Below are 15,582 nucleotides of genomic sequence, written 5' to 3'. Positions count from 1 at the left end.
TAGCAAGGGAAAGGGGCTTTGTCGTTTGGGAAAATATAGTAGATGATGCGGTCGATCACGGGCTTACACCAAGACTTTCTGAATCAATTCACGTGATATCATCTTCTTCACATTTTGTCATTTTTCAATCACCAACTTTGCCCCCACCCCCATATATATTTAATAAACCCATTAAATATAGGGTTTAAATATATACATATAATTATAATAATAAATAAATAAAAAATTCTTCCGAATAGTTTCACAATGAACCATGAAACAGGTTAATCCGATCTATATCTGCATCAGAAAGTAATATTTTAAACACAAAAAATAATATTTTTAATTAGTCGAATCGGATAGACATCTGTCTCAAAAAAAATAAATAAAAATTGAGTGAAGTGGATGACTGACATGATCAGGCCCAATTTCGCACAAGTGCGATCGTCACTGCAAATTTTTCTCGGAGTTCATTAAAGTAATATATACGTTTACCAAATCAGACACATTTTACTACGGATGTGAGATAAGGGTATGAATTATAATCACCACACTTTTAAAAATCAATGTTCTCGTGGTCTGATACATTTATCAGATAACACTGGTGACTCCTTCGGTTCAGCGTTTGAAAAAAAAAACACTTTTTTGAAGCAATCTCAGACACTATTTTAGGCCGAGATCAGCAAAATTACAGTTCTGCATATTGGCTACGCTAACGACTTTTCTTTATTCATCCTTACTATACGAAAATTACTGACCCTAATTTAGGATACTAGACCTTTATAAAAGTAAATGGGGTGAGAAATTAATTACTTGCTGAGGATCTATTTAGTTCTATAAGACGATATAGATAAATAATTTTGTGTGAGATGATTTTATCTAACGAAGGCCGACAAAAGAATTAGATGCTTATGAAACACATAATGATCATAAAAGTTTATGGACGTGATTCGATAAATAGGCAGCATTTTATGTTTAATGTTAGAAAACAACCAAGTCAAGCCACGTGTCCAAGGGCTTTAACCCGGGTGATATGTCGTGCAACCATGAATTCTCAAAATTTTACCAGGACGAGATGCCTCAGAACAGCAAGCGGAAGGAGCAAATCAAAGCTTGTTACTTGCCATCCATCAAATATGCATCCCATCCTTGAAGTCGGTACTCACGTGCTGCCTCAGCAGGGTTGGCTGCCTTTATAATACCGCGGCCAACGATGATAATGTCGCTGCCTCTCTCAGAAATGACCTGAAGCCACGAGATTAGTAAAAATTATGCAAATATTTGGTAGTGCAATTATTGGATCAAGTTTTACGCTTTTCCGGTTATCTTCAAAGATTAAAAAAACATGTGACATATAAACATTGGTGTTAGATGGAGAAGTTCGTGAGAAAAGAAATGCCAAACATTTCTCAAGCATGTCATCAAATAACCTTTAACATGCCATAAAATTAGTTCAGGAAGTCTTGAGCCAGTTCCGTGGGCTTTTCCATCCTTAGTAACAACATTAAAAAGATAAGATATCTCAATTCCTCAGCAAACATCATTATTTAACCAAAGAAGACTAGTTCTTAATTCCATAATCCATAGAATACAGATGAACTTTTATGCTTGTAACCAATCAATACTTGTTTTTCTTACAACTTGCAAATTCCTGAGACACTGGAATTTAAATTGCCTCCTCGTGAAAATTCCATTCCACAGGCAATGAAATTTTCGTTTTTCTTGATTATGAGATATAAATAAAGCTTAGTCCCCTCTCCTTTAAAAATTTCATCAATATTATCAACATACTCTAGGTATTAGAATTTGCATTAGAAAACCACAAATTACCTTTGCACATTCTGTTAAGACAATGTAAAGGTGTACCATATTTATATGAATTGTACTTACAGAAATTGGAGTGTTATATTGTTGTCCCAAAGAATCTCCACCTTTGACCAATTGGACACCAGGGGTTGCGTGAATAAGTGATGGATTTCCAGGTTTACCAGGCCAAGATGCAGGATTGACAGAGATGAAGCCAATTACAAAGTCTGCATGATCTTCTGCTATTTTTACAGCTGCAGCCGTGTAATCACCCTTGGCCAGGTTGCCAGATGAACTCATCTCAGCAAGTAATAACAGTCCTCTGCCACGAGGCAAACCCTGTCACAAGAAAGAATTTAAATCAGAGAAATGAAAGAGAATTCTAATCTCTCGTGTTCAAAACTGAGCATAACATCCTAACCTTCAATTTCAATCCATCCACAACTCCTGGACCCGAAATTATATGGGCATTTACTATGTCTGCCCACTCCAATATATGGAAGACACCTCTGCATTAAACAAATAAATAAGAATCATCACTAAAAGAAGCACACAAATCAGAACATAAATGAAAAAGTGACCAAATTCAACTCACCCTTCATATTGCATGGCCACCGTGTTACCAATGTCAGCAAACTTCCTATCTTCAAAGATTAGGAAATTGTGTTTCTCTGCAATCTTCGAAAGATCGACCATAATTAGTCTCAGCCAAAGAGTCAACATTCAGGTAATGAATGAGGATCTAATACAAGTAGCACGTCTCACGTTTCAGAGCAAAAAAGAAAGGGCTTTTGATCAGCACGTCTGAGGGGATAAAGTCATCTTAATTATCAGAATTAAGAAGCCGTTGGGCCAAAAGATATTATGGTTCTAACGTACCGTACGAAGCTTAGATCCAAAATCATCGGTGAAATCAGGAAATATATCCACGTGGGTTTTTAACATGCAGATCTCAGGTCCAACCTGCAGACGAAAGAAGATGGTAAGAAATTATTCGAAAGCAAATTTGCATGCATTTATAACAACTATGCCATCTAAAACATTGCACGAGGTTATCTCAATTGACAGTTGACACGCATGATACATAGTAACATGAATGAGCTAAAGACTAGACTGATCATGACTTACAATTGACACAACTGTTTACTTAAAGCCTCCAGATCTTTAATAGAAAGAGAACAAAGAAGCTGCACTGCTAGTTGGCTACTAGATTCCTTGGCCTCTTATTTCATTGTGCACAAAATATGAAAAGTTTCTCAACATAATGCACCCATAGATACATATATACTTTAAGTTGCACACATATCATCTGATCAAGGGAAATTTCAGGAAATTTCCAGCTACAACTGGACTTGAAATAAAAGAAATATAAAAGGGAATGACAATAATCTAATGTCAATTTCTTCAATGGATCAATCTCTAGTAGATGACATCAAAAGATTGAATCAACCTTCCGAACTTCCAAGTCTGTCTGACCCAACTTCTTATCTTATTTGTGATATGCAAATGGTTCCACTACTCACCAAGGATAATACAGATTTCAATATCAAACCAAGAAAACGATTCCAAAATCATATCAGAAACTGGCTATGACAACTCACAAAAATTAGCAAGATGACCATCAACAGCCATTTCGTCACCTCACCTTGTCTGCAATTTCAAGCAACTCAGCAGCAGTGGCAACATCAGCAGCCACACACAAATTAGTCTCCTTCTGCACCATTATCTCAAACAACCTCTTTCCTGTAGGATTCTTTGCCATCTTTGCCCTCTCCTCATAGGTAATTCTTACTTTAACCTTCTCAGCTGCTGGCAACACTGGTACTGACACTTTCCGATTCTCCTCTAGGAACTTCATGACCATTTTCTGGGTTTCCTCTGAAATTCTTCCCTTCTCCTTCAATATCGAAACCATTTCACTCAGCTTTACCATTGCATGCAGTGTGATGCCATTTTCTGCCAAATTTTCCCTCCCACCTTGTTCCCTGTGTCCCAAGATATTCATAATAAAACCAGGATTCATAAGACATAATCAACAAATTTAGGAATAAGCGAAAGAAAATTTCTAACAGCTACTGCAGATCATATATGATGTGACGATAAACATAATTAACTATTCAACACTCAATTTGCTCTATCATTTGCATGTTGTGACAGAATAAAAACTTCGAGTTTTACTAATCATTCTTATGGATGTCCGTGCTTACATGTCTCTTTACATAAAGTTGTATACATTTGTTAACCGCATCCGCAGGTGTCTACTTGTACACAAGTCCGCTACCAGCAGATACTTGGTGGTGCGGGTAAATAACAGATCATAGAACAGTAGTACTTTCTACTAAGCGGTAGTTCATATCTCTTTATAATGAATGAAGTAGCCGCGACAGAGAATCTTATGCAACCAGTGAAGAGTAAATGGCATTATACAGATGTACTATCGTTGCACCTAATGCAAAAAATTCGAGCTTTATTCTTGAACCACCAAAAATCACGCAAGCGCGCAATCAAGAAAAGTCCAAGCAGAACTTTTTTTTTTAAAAAAAAAAATGGAAAAGAAAAGAAAAGAAAAGAAAAATCCAAGTAGAAAGCAGGGTCAAATTACTGCCGCAAAAAAATGCTGCCACCTGTTTTATGCATCATGTACATTTGTTGTACTAGTTCTATGGAGTCTACATACTATAAAATAAACAACCTTTGTCACCTTATCAATACTTAATGATAAGTGGTCCAACAAAAACGAGATTTTTTCAATTTCTTCCCCTCTGTGAACTGAATGTAGCGCAAAGTCAGAAACCCGGATACATTTTCCGTTCGTGGCTAAAATAGTATTAGCTGACAAGATATATACAAAAACAATACACTGTTTGAACTACATTCTTCACCTATCAATCATGACGACAGCATCAGTAATTTTCAGGCCAGCAGCGCGGAGCGGAGCGGCAGTCTCGAGCACCGAGGCGCCGCTAGTTACGAGATCCTCAACAATAAGGCAAACCTGATTGGGCTCAAATGCTCCTTCAATGGCTTTTGCTGTGCCGTAGTCTTTGACCTCCTTGCGACGCATGAGCATCGGAATCTCGGAGGATATGGAAATACAGGTGGCTATGGGGAGGGCGGTGTAGGGAACGCCGCACACAAGTTGATACACTGAGGATGGAGGGAGGGTTTTGATCAGAGCTTGGGAGATTTGGCGGAGCAGCGACGGATAGGAAACGATGAGGCGGAGGTCGATGTAGATTGGGGAGGAGATGCCGGATTTGAGCTTGAAGCTGCCGAATTTGACGGCGGCGATGTCGTGGAGCTGCAGGATTAGGGACTCCATTGTTGGCGCTGCCATTAAAGCTCGCTTCCACAAAAACGTTTGTATTTTACACTTTGCTCAGAAAATACTTTAAAAGCTAAAATAATATTTCCCATACTTCTAAAAACGATAACGATAATTTTTATTTATTTATTTATTATTTTATTTTGAAAGGATTATTATTATTTTTTATTTTTATGAGTTGATAACGAGAATTTGAAACGAGCGTCGAACATGTTATAACAAAATCTCTAAAAATTAAAATTACAATAATTTTATTATTAATCTTCAAAACAATTATATAATGTTTCGACTAGGGGTGGGAAAATCGGTTATGAATTTGAATATATTTATTTTAGATAAATATATATATAATTTGAATATTGATCATAAAACATCGCTTAAAACCTTTTATAAAATTTTTGTACAAAAAATATTTATTTTAGATAAATATATATAATTATTTATCCAAACGGAGATTTTTTGCATACGAAAAATTATGAATAATTGTTGAAGTTTATTTTCTTTAAAAAGGTAATCAAAATACTGCAAAAAGCATTCGCACTATAGTTTTAAAAATTAAAAAGAAAGAAAAATGCATTCACCATGTATTAAAAGCTTTTCGAACTAGTATATGTTCTTCAATCATCAATATTAAATTTATTCATGACCCTGCTCTAAAGAAGCCCCTTTTTTCTTTTTTTCCTTTTTTCCTTTTAAAAAGAATCCAATGACGATTTTTAAAAAAAAAAAACCATGAAAAAACTCTAATAGCTATCGTACAATTGAGATTTGAGAGTATAATTTTGATTTCAACTTCATTGCATTTTAACAATAAAAATGAATGAGTATTTTGTTAGGCAAGATATGTAATTTGACGTTGACATCAATGATAGTCATTGAAAAAAAAATAAAAATTTGCATATTTTTTTATCAAATTAAGATGAAATATTTTTATAATCTCATGAGAGTACTTTTGGTTTATTAAAAATTATACTATGATAAGTTCTTCGTGTATCATATATATAAATATACACGCAATTTCTATTTCAGTATATAGTATTAGATAATAGCATAGATATTGTCTTTATAGATTTTTGTACATATATAATTCGAGAAGGAAATTATTTTTACAAAATTTCAGTTTGCATTTTTTTTAAAAAATTTATGTTTATGAATAATTGAAACTAAAAGAATGTTTGCTTATTAATTATAGAAACTTATTCCTCTCAAAATTTTTTTTTATAGAAACTTATAAGCTGATTTAACCGGTACTTATATTAAAAATATATTATTAAAATATTTGGATAAATTTATTTTTTTAAAAAATTACAGATATTGATGTATTTTGACATTATAAGATTTTTTTATTATCAAAATTGTGGGAAAAAAAAAATCACAATACTATGAATGTTATTTAAAAATAATTTAAAAATTTTATCATAATTTTAAACCTATTTTACAAAAAAAAAAACTAATTCATATTTTAATCTAAAAAAATTGATATTCTTTGGAATTTTATTTTTTAAAAATATTTAATGGTTGAAAAACATGGCGAAAATTTATAAAGGACTATTTGGAAAAATAAAATTTTACAATAAGATTTTTTTTAAAAAACAGAGATCACCACAACTTTTTTATAAACGGCCAAAACAGCTTATTTTACCGCTTAGCTTATTTTGCCGCTTATAAGTTGCTTGACCAAATTGTAGCAAAACAATTTATAAGAGATTATAAACTCAGCCATCTAAATATAAAAATAAAAAAAAAAAATAATTGAACCATAAACTAACATGATCGAAATGAATTATAATCGAGGATGATTTTTTTTCCCATATCAACGATCCAATGTTAAATCGGACAAACTGGTGATGGTTTTGAAACCCGATTCATTTACACCCCTATGAAGTGATAAATAAGGTCGACCTCAAAATATCGTTCGTACGCCATAACTAAGAAGCCAAGGGATGCCTGCCAAGCTTATGTACAAGAAAATGTTCGCACAAAGCTAAGATGCGCCAAGTAGTTGCTTTCGGCAAAATCATGCATAGTACGATATGACCGCGTCTTGTCAACTTCATCATCCTTCCCGAACTCCTCCTTTAACACTCTTCTACATCCATCAGCATCCTATAAACCAAGACTGTGTGCAGTTAGCCGTTCCAGATATAGATTATATTACACCGAAACTTCATCGGTGTTTTGAGGTTGCATTTTCTAGTTTAATCAGGGATCATTGAAGCAATCATAAACATTACATTAAATATGAATATTTATATTTGGTACGTAGAAAAAGTTTGACAACGGATGTGGTCGAGGATTCATACAACTACATTTAATTCAGACTCTATCCAAAACCTTAAACCCGAGAACTTGCTTAAGCAAAACCAAGCTCCTTGTCCATCGGGCAACAGGTGTTGCTGGTAACTTCTGTGAATGAATTTTGTCCCCAAACTATACTGACAGTTAAGTATCAGTGTTTACTCATCGGTTTTTAAGTAACGAGACGGTACACGTGCTAACAACCTGTGTGTTACATTTTTCTAGAGACTACCAGAACACTTGTCACCACAAGCTTAGTTTCACTTTGATATTCCGCTAGACGAAACAAATATATAAACAAACATTTTTCAAAAGAAACGTTTTGGCAGCCGTTCATTTCTTCGAATGGGTGGTGGGGACAAGCACTTGGGAAACAAATACAACTTTTGCCAAATGTATGATTCCAAGAACAGAAAAAAAGGTGTGGATGACTAGAAGGACTATTCTAGTAAAAGCCGAAACAATCACATGAACAAGAAATAGAAAAAGGGCAAGACGAGTACTACCTGTAGGAATTTCAACATTTGTTCTTCAATTGTGCCATTCATCGCTAAAGTCTCGACATGAATAGGACGCACGGCACCCATTCGATGAGCCCTACTGATAACCTGCTCCTCCATGCTATTCATGTTTCATAAAATTAAAACATATCAACTGGATAATCAAGATGTTGGAGAATTTGCCTAAAAGCTATCGTAGCAATTACCTTCTATCCCATATAGGTTCCATCAAATAAACATGGGTTACAAAGCTTAAATCAAGACCTAAGGCAGCACTTCCATCCATCAAAAGAGCCATACAGTTGGCATCATGCTGGAAAGTCGCCAGAGATTTCATCTGAACACCGCAAGAAAAACTTACTAAACTGCATCAAAGAAATGATTACAGTACTTGTAAGTATAAAAAGTAAAAACAAAGCTTACCTTGTTACTAGAATGCATAGGGCTATACATCCCAACAAATTGAATCCCAGCAATATTTAACTGGACCAACAGTTTCAAAATATTAAAAACGTAACTCAAACAAATATCATAGAAATCAAGCCTGCAGCAATCAATATTTACCTGCTGTTCAATGATATGTATGTGTTCAAGAAACTGAGAAAAGATGAGAACTTTCTCAAGAGATATCTTGTTACACTCATTTCTAGAATTACAGTAAGTCTCCTGATCTAGTGATGGGTTTAAAAAGCTACTCCTAGAGGAGAAATTAAGGTTATCAGAGATAATCTCTCTCCTTTCATTACGGTACCCTATAGTCCTATTAGCTTCCTGCAGTTTCTGTAGCTTCTGAACAAGATATGTAACTTTACTGCTTGTTGTTGACTGCCAATCAGGGTTCCAGTCATCCTGCATCATACAGTGATATTTTAGGACAGCAAAAGACTCAAGACAAAAGGAGGCAAAATGCATAAAATCTCCATTGATTTTTAAATAGACAAACACAATCAAAGTGATAATACTTATATATAAATACACAAAACGATATTGGCTTTAATGCTTTAAATCAAAGGGCATAACCACGTATTCAATCTTCTCTTCATTTACCAGTCACCATTTAACCTTTTTTTGTGGTGGACATTATCTACTCGAACTGGAAAAAAGAAAAAAAGAGAAAGGGGGAAATCATATGATGTCAATATTTAACGCAGCACAAGCCCTTACTAAGCTAAGCCATTACATAACGAACGGCATTAATTGAACATTAGTAGTACTAGTACCTTGAATCAATGAACAATGGAACATTGAACCAATTAATCCAAAATAAGGTCATATTTCTTACTAAGTTGTTAAAGAATAAAACTCAACACTCAATCTGGTCGATAGAAAGAACATATTGTTTTTAGGGAAACAAAAATGGTGCAATTTACTGCACATCTGCTGATATACGGTGACAAATGATAAAATTACCATGCCATCTAGATTAGCCTTTTCATTTCCTTGGTAAGAAATGGTGGGTAAATCATAGGCCTTATATTTGAACTGAAAACATGGGCATCTGACAACAAATACATGTAAAAAGAGAATCACAATGGACCATATCATATTATACCAAATTTAATGTATTTAGTTAGGCACACCTGTTTGTATGAAGGCTGTAACTCAATGAGATCCTTTGGGACGGGCCACTTAGGATTTGGATTCTCTGGACGAGCCAAGGCTTCTGGACTCTGCATCTCATACGAATTACCACACCCAGGAAATGTACACCTTTCACAATCTAAAGCAACACAATCAAGGCATAAAAAATGCCGACAAGGTGTAATGACAGGTAAACGACACCATTCTTGGCACCTAACAATAAGAAAAAAGAGGATACATTATTATACAAGGCCAAACTAGATCTGTAATACATAAAGAAAAACAGATAACCTCACCTCATGCAATTTCCACCATGCAAAAGACTGTACTTTATTAACCCATATTCCTGCGACATTGTGTCCAAACCGTTCTCAACTAGTATATCCATAGTCTCTTGGATATCTTCACCAGCATCTGTCACTCTAACATGTCCAGCCACACAGCAAGATAATCTAACATTTCGTATTGTAGCAGCACGGAATTTCCATTGTTTCCGGTTCAGCAAACTCTCAACATGAGAAGGGTCATTCCAGTCCGCCATTAATATATTTCGGCGTACTGTTTCCACCAACTCATTATAACTTTTTGCATGTTCTTCTGAAAAATCCAAAAATGTAACTTTCCTAATGCAAGGTGGAATTTCTCGCAAGTCTACTTTTCTTGCACTGATCATGCATCTGCGAAGCAACCGCAACAAACATGACCTCCCCTCTTCCATTTCAGCCTCAAAGGGCCTGACAATACCCGCTTCCCATGATTTGTGATGCTGCCCATAAGCCTCTTCTTGGAGGAATTTAAGCATTGGTTGAAGATAAGAGAGCTGGCTGCTAGGAGTGTTGGGAGTTGGAGTACCTGTCAACAACCACCGGTTTGTGGCAGTTAGGGACACTGCCATTTGTAATTTGTTTGTCATACTGAGACTTGCTCCAAGAGTATGACCCTCATCCAACATGACTCGAAGCCAATGAACTTGCATCAGTACACTTCTTTTACGAGGACTCCACTCAGAACTCAAATGATTAAAGGTAGATATCACAACATCATAATCCCAAGCCAAATAGTGTGCAGGAGGCTTTTTCTTCTGATCACCCCATACATAAACTCGCAATTGTCCTGGTTGGACGTGTCTTTCAATTTGAGTTTTCCAGTGATCGACAAGATTTGACGGTACAACAATCAAAGTTGCACTTGACAAATATAACCTTAATGAATGTAATGGCTCACAGAGAGCTATCCTGAGGGAATCCAAATCAAAGGACAGGTTTGCAAGCGTCCTTGGATAGAACCACCTTAGGACGTTCTTTACTACTTTCTTGATAAGGCCAAAAGCTTGAAATATTTTGTGATAATCACGAGTAGCTCTAGTATCAAACAGTGAGTTTCCTACTACAGGGCTCACCAACCCAATCGTTTCCATTTCTGCTAACTTGTCGGGCGAAAGTTTAGCCAGCCATGTCAGGGCTTTTTTTGTCTCCGTCTTTATCAGTGTATAATGTTCCTTCAGCACACTGATGAAAAATGCAATATTTTCCTCCTGGCCACCGCTTGTTCCCTTGGTATGAAAGCCCAGCAGGTGCGTGATGGGCTCCCCATAATCCCAAGATTCTTCTGGAACATTACAATCCTGGTGAAAGGGGTCATTGTTCATGCTACAAAACCATGCCCTGGAAGCATTTGCAAGGATTCCCTTCTCAAGCTTTCGCCATTTGCTACAAGAATCACATTGGATCCAGGTTTCTTTGCATTCATTACTTTCTGTGACTGTCTCCTTGTCCCTCCTGCAGGAGAAACCTACTTGATTGAACTCATATTTTCTGTTTTTTGAGCATGTCTTAGCCTTCTTTCTCTCAGAAGTAACAGGCGAATCGTATGCATATAGAAGCTGTCTTTTCACGGTACCACTGCTCCCAGCGCTACGCACCAAAAAGGTTGAAGGAGTTGAGCGGGCAGACAGAGACAATTTAACTTGTTTACTAACCGAGGAATCATTTGAGTCTAAATTTTGCTCATAAAAATCAACAGAAAAAGGAGAATTGGGTGCATGTAAGCTAGAATTATTCCTCGGTGTGAGTTCCTTAAGCGATAATTGTCCTCTTCGAGATTTCTGACCCACTTTTTTGTTAGTGTCCTGCGATCTACCATGAATTTCATTGTCTCCACTAACTTCATAGTAGCCACACTTCCGATTCCCATCATGCATGCTCCAGATCACTTGTACACCATTTGGAGGTTCAGCCCAAGTTCCTTGAGTTTTCAGGATTAGTGAAAGGGATGTTATAGTTTTACCCAGTCCAGGCTCATCACAAAACATCCCACCATGGAAATCCTTAATTGTGGGAACTACACCAGAGACAATTTCACCAGAAACCCTATTTATATAGAAATCGAATCCATCTTCGGTTTTGAAATCCATGAATAAGGGATGTTGCAGAACTTTAGGTTCCCGTTCACGCAGTAACATCCAATTAACCGCAGCCTGCTGATGAGGATAAAGCTTAAGTTTCATGCATGGCATGATTGATGCTGCTAAACACCTTAAATGATGACACACCAAAGAAATCCTAAGCAGGTCTTTTGGGCATAGTGCAGATAAGATATTAATCAAAATATCATCTGATAACGCCCAGATACCGGAGTCAGATGATAAATGAGCTGGCTGCACTCTTGAAGTATCAAGGTCCACCTTCTCTGAAACAGAGGGTAAGCTCTTAAAAATTTCTTGGAGTTCAAAAAGCTTTTTCTTGGAATTGTCAGGTGCAATACAACGCCATTTGCAGTGAAGGACGTGACAGTCTGTAACACTCCAAATACCATAATAGTTGTCATGGTCCACTTTGACAGTTCTGAGCATCAAACTTCTAGCATCCCAATCACAACTATACAATAAAATCATAAAAAACATTAACATTGCAGTCGACAAAACCTAAACATATTTATCAATTTGTACTGAGCTAAGAAACTATTGCAGCTAGTTTACCCAGTCACGGATCTCAAGCTGGTCTGCACCTTTTCATTTATTCATCTTACGATTTCACTTAAATTTGGCCAATAAGTGTGTATATAATCTAAATATATATGTACATGTGTTTTGACATAATTACTTATTTGAAATAGATCTACCAAACAAAAAGTAATTTCATAATATTACGACAAACGACGAGAAGTGGGGAGCTCAAAAATACGCGAGGAATCGGAAGCTCAACTATCCATGACCAATCAAAAGATGACCCATTGTGATACATCGGGAAAAAAGACACTGGAGACTCAACAATTTCCACATGGCAATTCGAACAAGAGAAGCAATCATATAGTCAGAAATGAACGGTTGAGAAACAAGAGGCTTGGGGCTTAGGTATTTCAAATTTTCAACAAATTGTTGTGCGAGTAGGATAACACCTCAAGGTGATAATTTTCTACCTCATGGGCATGCCTATAAATAAGAGATAAAAATTGAGAAATTGAGATTTACAGAAACATTAAATCGTGTGTGTGTGTGTTTTTTTTTTTTTTTTGGCAGAAAACTGGTATAAGCTCCCAAATTCAGAGGTCTATGGCTGTAGCGGCTGATTGAATTGGGAATATGTGTTAGGCACGTGTGTAATTGAATTCTGTAGGAAAGGGAAGTGATTTGCTCCATTTGCTATTTATTTTCTATTGTAAGTACTGATATTGTGCAATTCTGTTTCCAGAATTATGTGTAATTACATCTTTGAGCCTCGTAGAATTCCTTGAGAAACCATCAATAAGAAAAGCTGACTTGTTATGTGCGAAAACATCTTTGAGATCTTATGTTGAGGCTATGGACCGGCAATAAACATATTAAACACAATCCTGGTTTGTATGGTAGATTATGAGAAAATATTTAGTGAACACGGATGTGTCGTCAAGAATCCTTGCATGCTATTCCTAGTTCCAACCATGAACCAGTGTTGTGATGAGGAACACGAGCCTGCAAGTTTTGTAACATCTTGAGATGGCCATACTCACTATTGCCCAAATATGTTTCCGAGGAGACCGGAAAACATATCCTAGGACCTAGGTGGGAGACTTGAGGAAATGCACCTACCTGGGTGCCAATGGGTCGAACTGTTAAGCTCATGAGTCTGGAGAGGGCTTGCTTACTAATGGTACGGTCTAATATAACCTAGAGATCAGTCTTATGCTTCCTTGTTATTGATGATGTCTCCATCAAAGATCAGTCTTCTCCTTCCTTATTGTTGACGTTGTCTCCACCGGCAATCGCTCTTACTCATTCAGCTAGGCTCATACGTGTCTCAAATAGGTCGAGTTAGGGTAGGGTGCCAGTTTTACCCGTACCCACATCCCTATGTGTCATGTTTATGCTCCTGGCTATAGGAGGTCGGGTGTGTGGTTATATCATAACATATCGTTGGAGGTCGAGGGGTTTGGGCCGTTTGGCCTATGTGGTAAATAATTTGTTCATGCATTAGAGTGTTCTAGAAGCGAGAGGTCAGAATTTACTTAGATAAATTTAAAATCAACACCAAATGAATAATTTCTAAGAAATTATTGAATATATATGATCCACTTATGATTCAGGAATTTTAGAATTTTTTCTACCAATTGTTGCAAGCTAAGTCAATGTGTGCGTTTGCGTGGGTGGGTGTGGGTGTGGGTGTGTGCATGTGTCCAAACTGAATACATTTCTTTGAGTAAATGTTAATCATGAATCATCTTTCAGCCCTATTTCACGCTACGTTCATGATATACGTGTGAGTCTTCCACTGGGTTACTTTTGAAATACATGATACATGAGATGCCTACATTTATGCCATAGAAATAAATGATACATGAGACAAAAGCTGAAACCAACTTACTTGTGTTTCATCACACCCCTCGACAACCAAATAGATGTTAAATGCCTACATCTACACCATAGAAATAAACGTTTTGAAGCTAAGAAAGACAAAAATCTAAAACTGCATCAGGATCGAGTCATTTTGTCGATTCTAATTGTTTAGACTTCACATGCTTTTGGTATAAAAAGATTTCAAAATAATTGCCTTCATACATAAACTTCCCATGAGCAATTGAAATATATTTCAAATACCCCGGATAGCCAATCTCGAAATACAAAAGTCAAATTCTCTTTTCAGGTTAAATCCGTCTAATCATGTACTAAATGCTTTCTAGATCGTGCAAGATAAGAGCACAAAACCCTTCACTGTAGCACCACACAACCTTTCACTAATTCACAACATTAAAGCACTACCTCAGCAAATGCAGCTGATTATAAATAATAAAATCCAACCAACGATATATATATATATATATATAGACAACAACAAAAACCCTAGCTTATCAGGAGAGGAATCAATCTAAGATTAAAAAACGCACCTCAGGTGTTTGCAAACTGAGGCGGCAGTGGAGCCAAAGCGCGGGAACTGCCATCCACACCACAAAACTGCCGGAAAGTACACATCCACTAAAACCACAGCTCTGATTTCCCTTCCCCCGCCTTCAATTCCACTCTCCCGATCCCTGGTCTCGACAACTCGCGCCACAATTCTCAAGCACTTGTGCGTAACGAGGGTATGCAATTGGTGCAGCACGCTAATTGACCCGTGTACCATCCCCATTACGCTCCGTCTCTTCTTCGATGCAGGCGCCGTAGAGGATCCCGGCTTCGCAATTGGGGACAAGACGACATTGTTCTGGGATACGAAGCGTATATCTTGGCGTTCGCCGGCAATATGGCAGAGGGAGTGGAGAGGTATCGGAACAGTGGCGTCGGGAATTGCGAGAACCAGGCGGAGGAAACCGGTGAGCTTGTGGTCTGCGGGTGGCTCCATTTCGTTCTCCATTGACATTACGATTTTTGAATTCTCCCTTCTTCGGTTCTTCCCATGATTCTGAAACGGGATTTGGATTCTGGAATATATATATATATACCTGCCTAACGACCCGGCCCGTGAGTTGGTCCAGAAAGAATGGGTCCCTTTCGGGCAAGCTCAGTAGGGAGTCTGGACCCAGCCCAAATTCGACCCGTTATGTGTGGGCGGGCCTGGGCTGGATTGAATTGGGCTACCCTCTAATCATAAATAAGCTTAAATTTAATTATTTTTTTATTTT

At 36.9% G+C, this 15,582-nt stretch overlaps 2 protein-coding genes across 2 annotated transcripts; both read right to left on the bottom strand.

Moving 5' to 3' along the window:
- Positions 1-345: 345 nt before the first annotated feature.
- On the bottom strand, positions 346-5,182 carry LOC140882270 (uridine 5'-monophosphate synthase). The gene is made up of 7 exons (XM_073288180.1): positions 4,668-5,182; positions 3,431-3,770; positions 2,665-2,748; positions 2,381-2,463; positions 2,207-2,294; positions 1,870-2,124; positions 346-1,224 (listed from the first exon to the last, which is right to left on the bottom strand). The coding sequence occupies exons 1-7, from the start codon at positions 5,120-5,122 to the stop codon at positions 1,096-1,098; spliced, it is 1,434 nt and encodes a 477-aa protein (XP_073144281.1). The 5' UTR covers positions 5,123-5,182; the 3' UTR covers positions 346-1,095.
- A 1,707-nt stretch (positions 5,183-6,889) lies between these two features.
- On the bottom strand, positions 6,890-15,348 carry LOC140881883 (F-box protein At3g54460). The gene is made up of 8 exons (XM_073287523.1): positions 14,848-15,348; positions 9,786-12,365; positions 9,489-9,702; positions 8,473-8,757; positions 8,332-8,391; positions 8,115-8,245; positions 7,915-8,029; positions 6,890-7,216 (listed from the first exon to the last, which is right to left on the bottom strand). Exons 1-8 carry the CDS (start codon positions 15,318-15,320, stop codon positions 7,067-7,069), a joined length of 4,008 nt encoding a protein of 1,335 aa, XP_073143624.1. The 5' UTR covers positions 15,321-15,348; the 3' UTR covers positions 6,890-7,066.
- Between the last annotated feature and the right edge of the window lie 234 nt (positions 15,349-15,582).

Source organism: Henckelia pumila, chromosome 2 (assembly GCF_033568475.1).
Source record: "Henckelia pumila isolate YLH828 chromosome 2, ASM3356847v2, whole genome shotgun sequence".
NCBI lineage: Eukaryota > Viridiplantae > Streptophyta > Magnoliopsida > Lamiales > Gesneriaceae > Henckelia > Henckelia pumila.
This window is presented reverse-complemented; position numbering and strand designations above follow the sequence as displayed.

Coding starts and splice junctions, on each gene's coding strand:
- LOC140881883 (XM_073287523.1), bottom strand. CDS start 15,320: ATGTCAATGGAGAACGAAATGGAGCCACCCGCAGACCACAAGCTCACC. Junction 8,392..8,472: donor TACATATCATTGAACAGCAG/GTAAATATTGAT, acceptor CTGTTGGTCCAG/TTAAATATTGCTGGGATTCA. Junction 8,246..8,331: donor CTATGCATTCTAGTAACAAG/GTAAGCTTTGTT, acceptor TGCGGTGTTCAG/ATGAAATCTCTGGCGACTTT.
- LOC140882270 (XM_073288180.1), bottom strand. CDS start 5,122: ATGGCAGCGCCAACAATGGAGTCCCTAATCCTGCAGCTCCACGACATC. Junction 3,771..4,667: donor GCTGTCGTCATGATTGATAG/GTGAAGAATGTA, acceptor CTTGGGACACAG/GGAACAAGGTGGGAGGGAAA. Junction 1,225..1,869: donor AATATAACACTCCAATTTCT/GTAAGTACAATT, acceptor TCGTGGCTTCAG/GTCATTTCTGAGAGAGGCAG.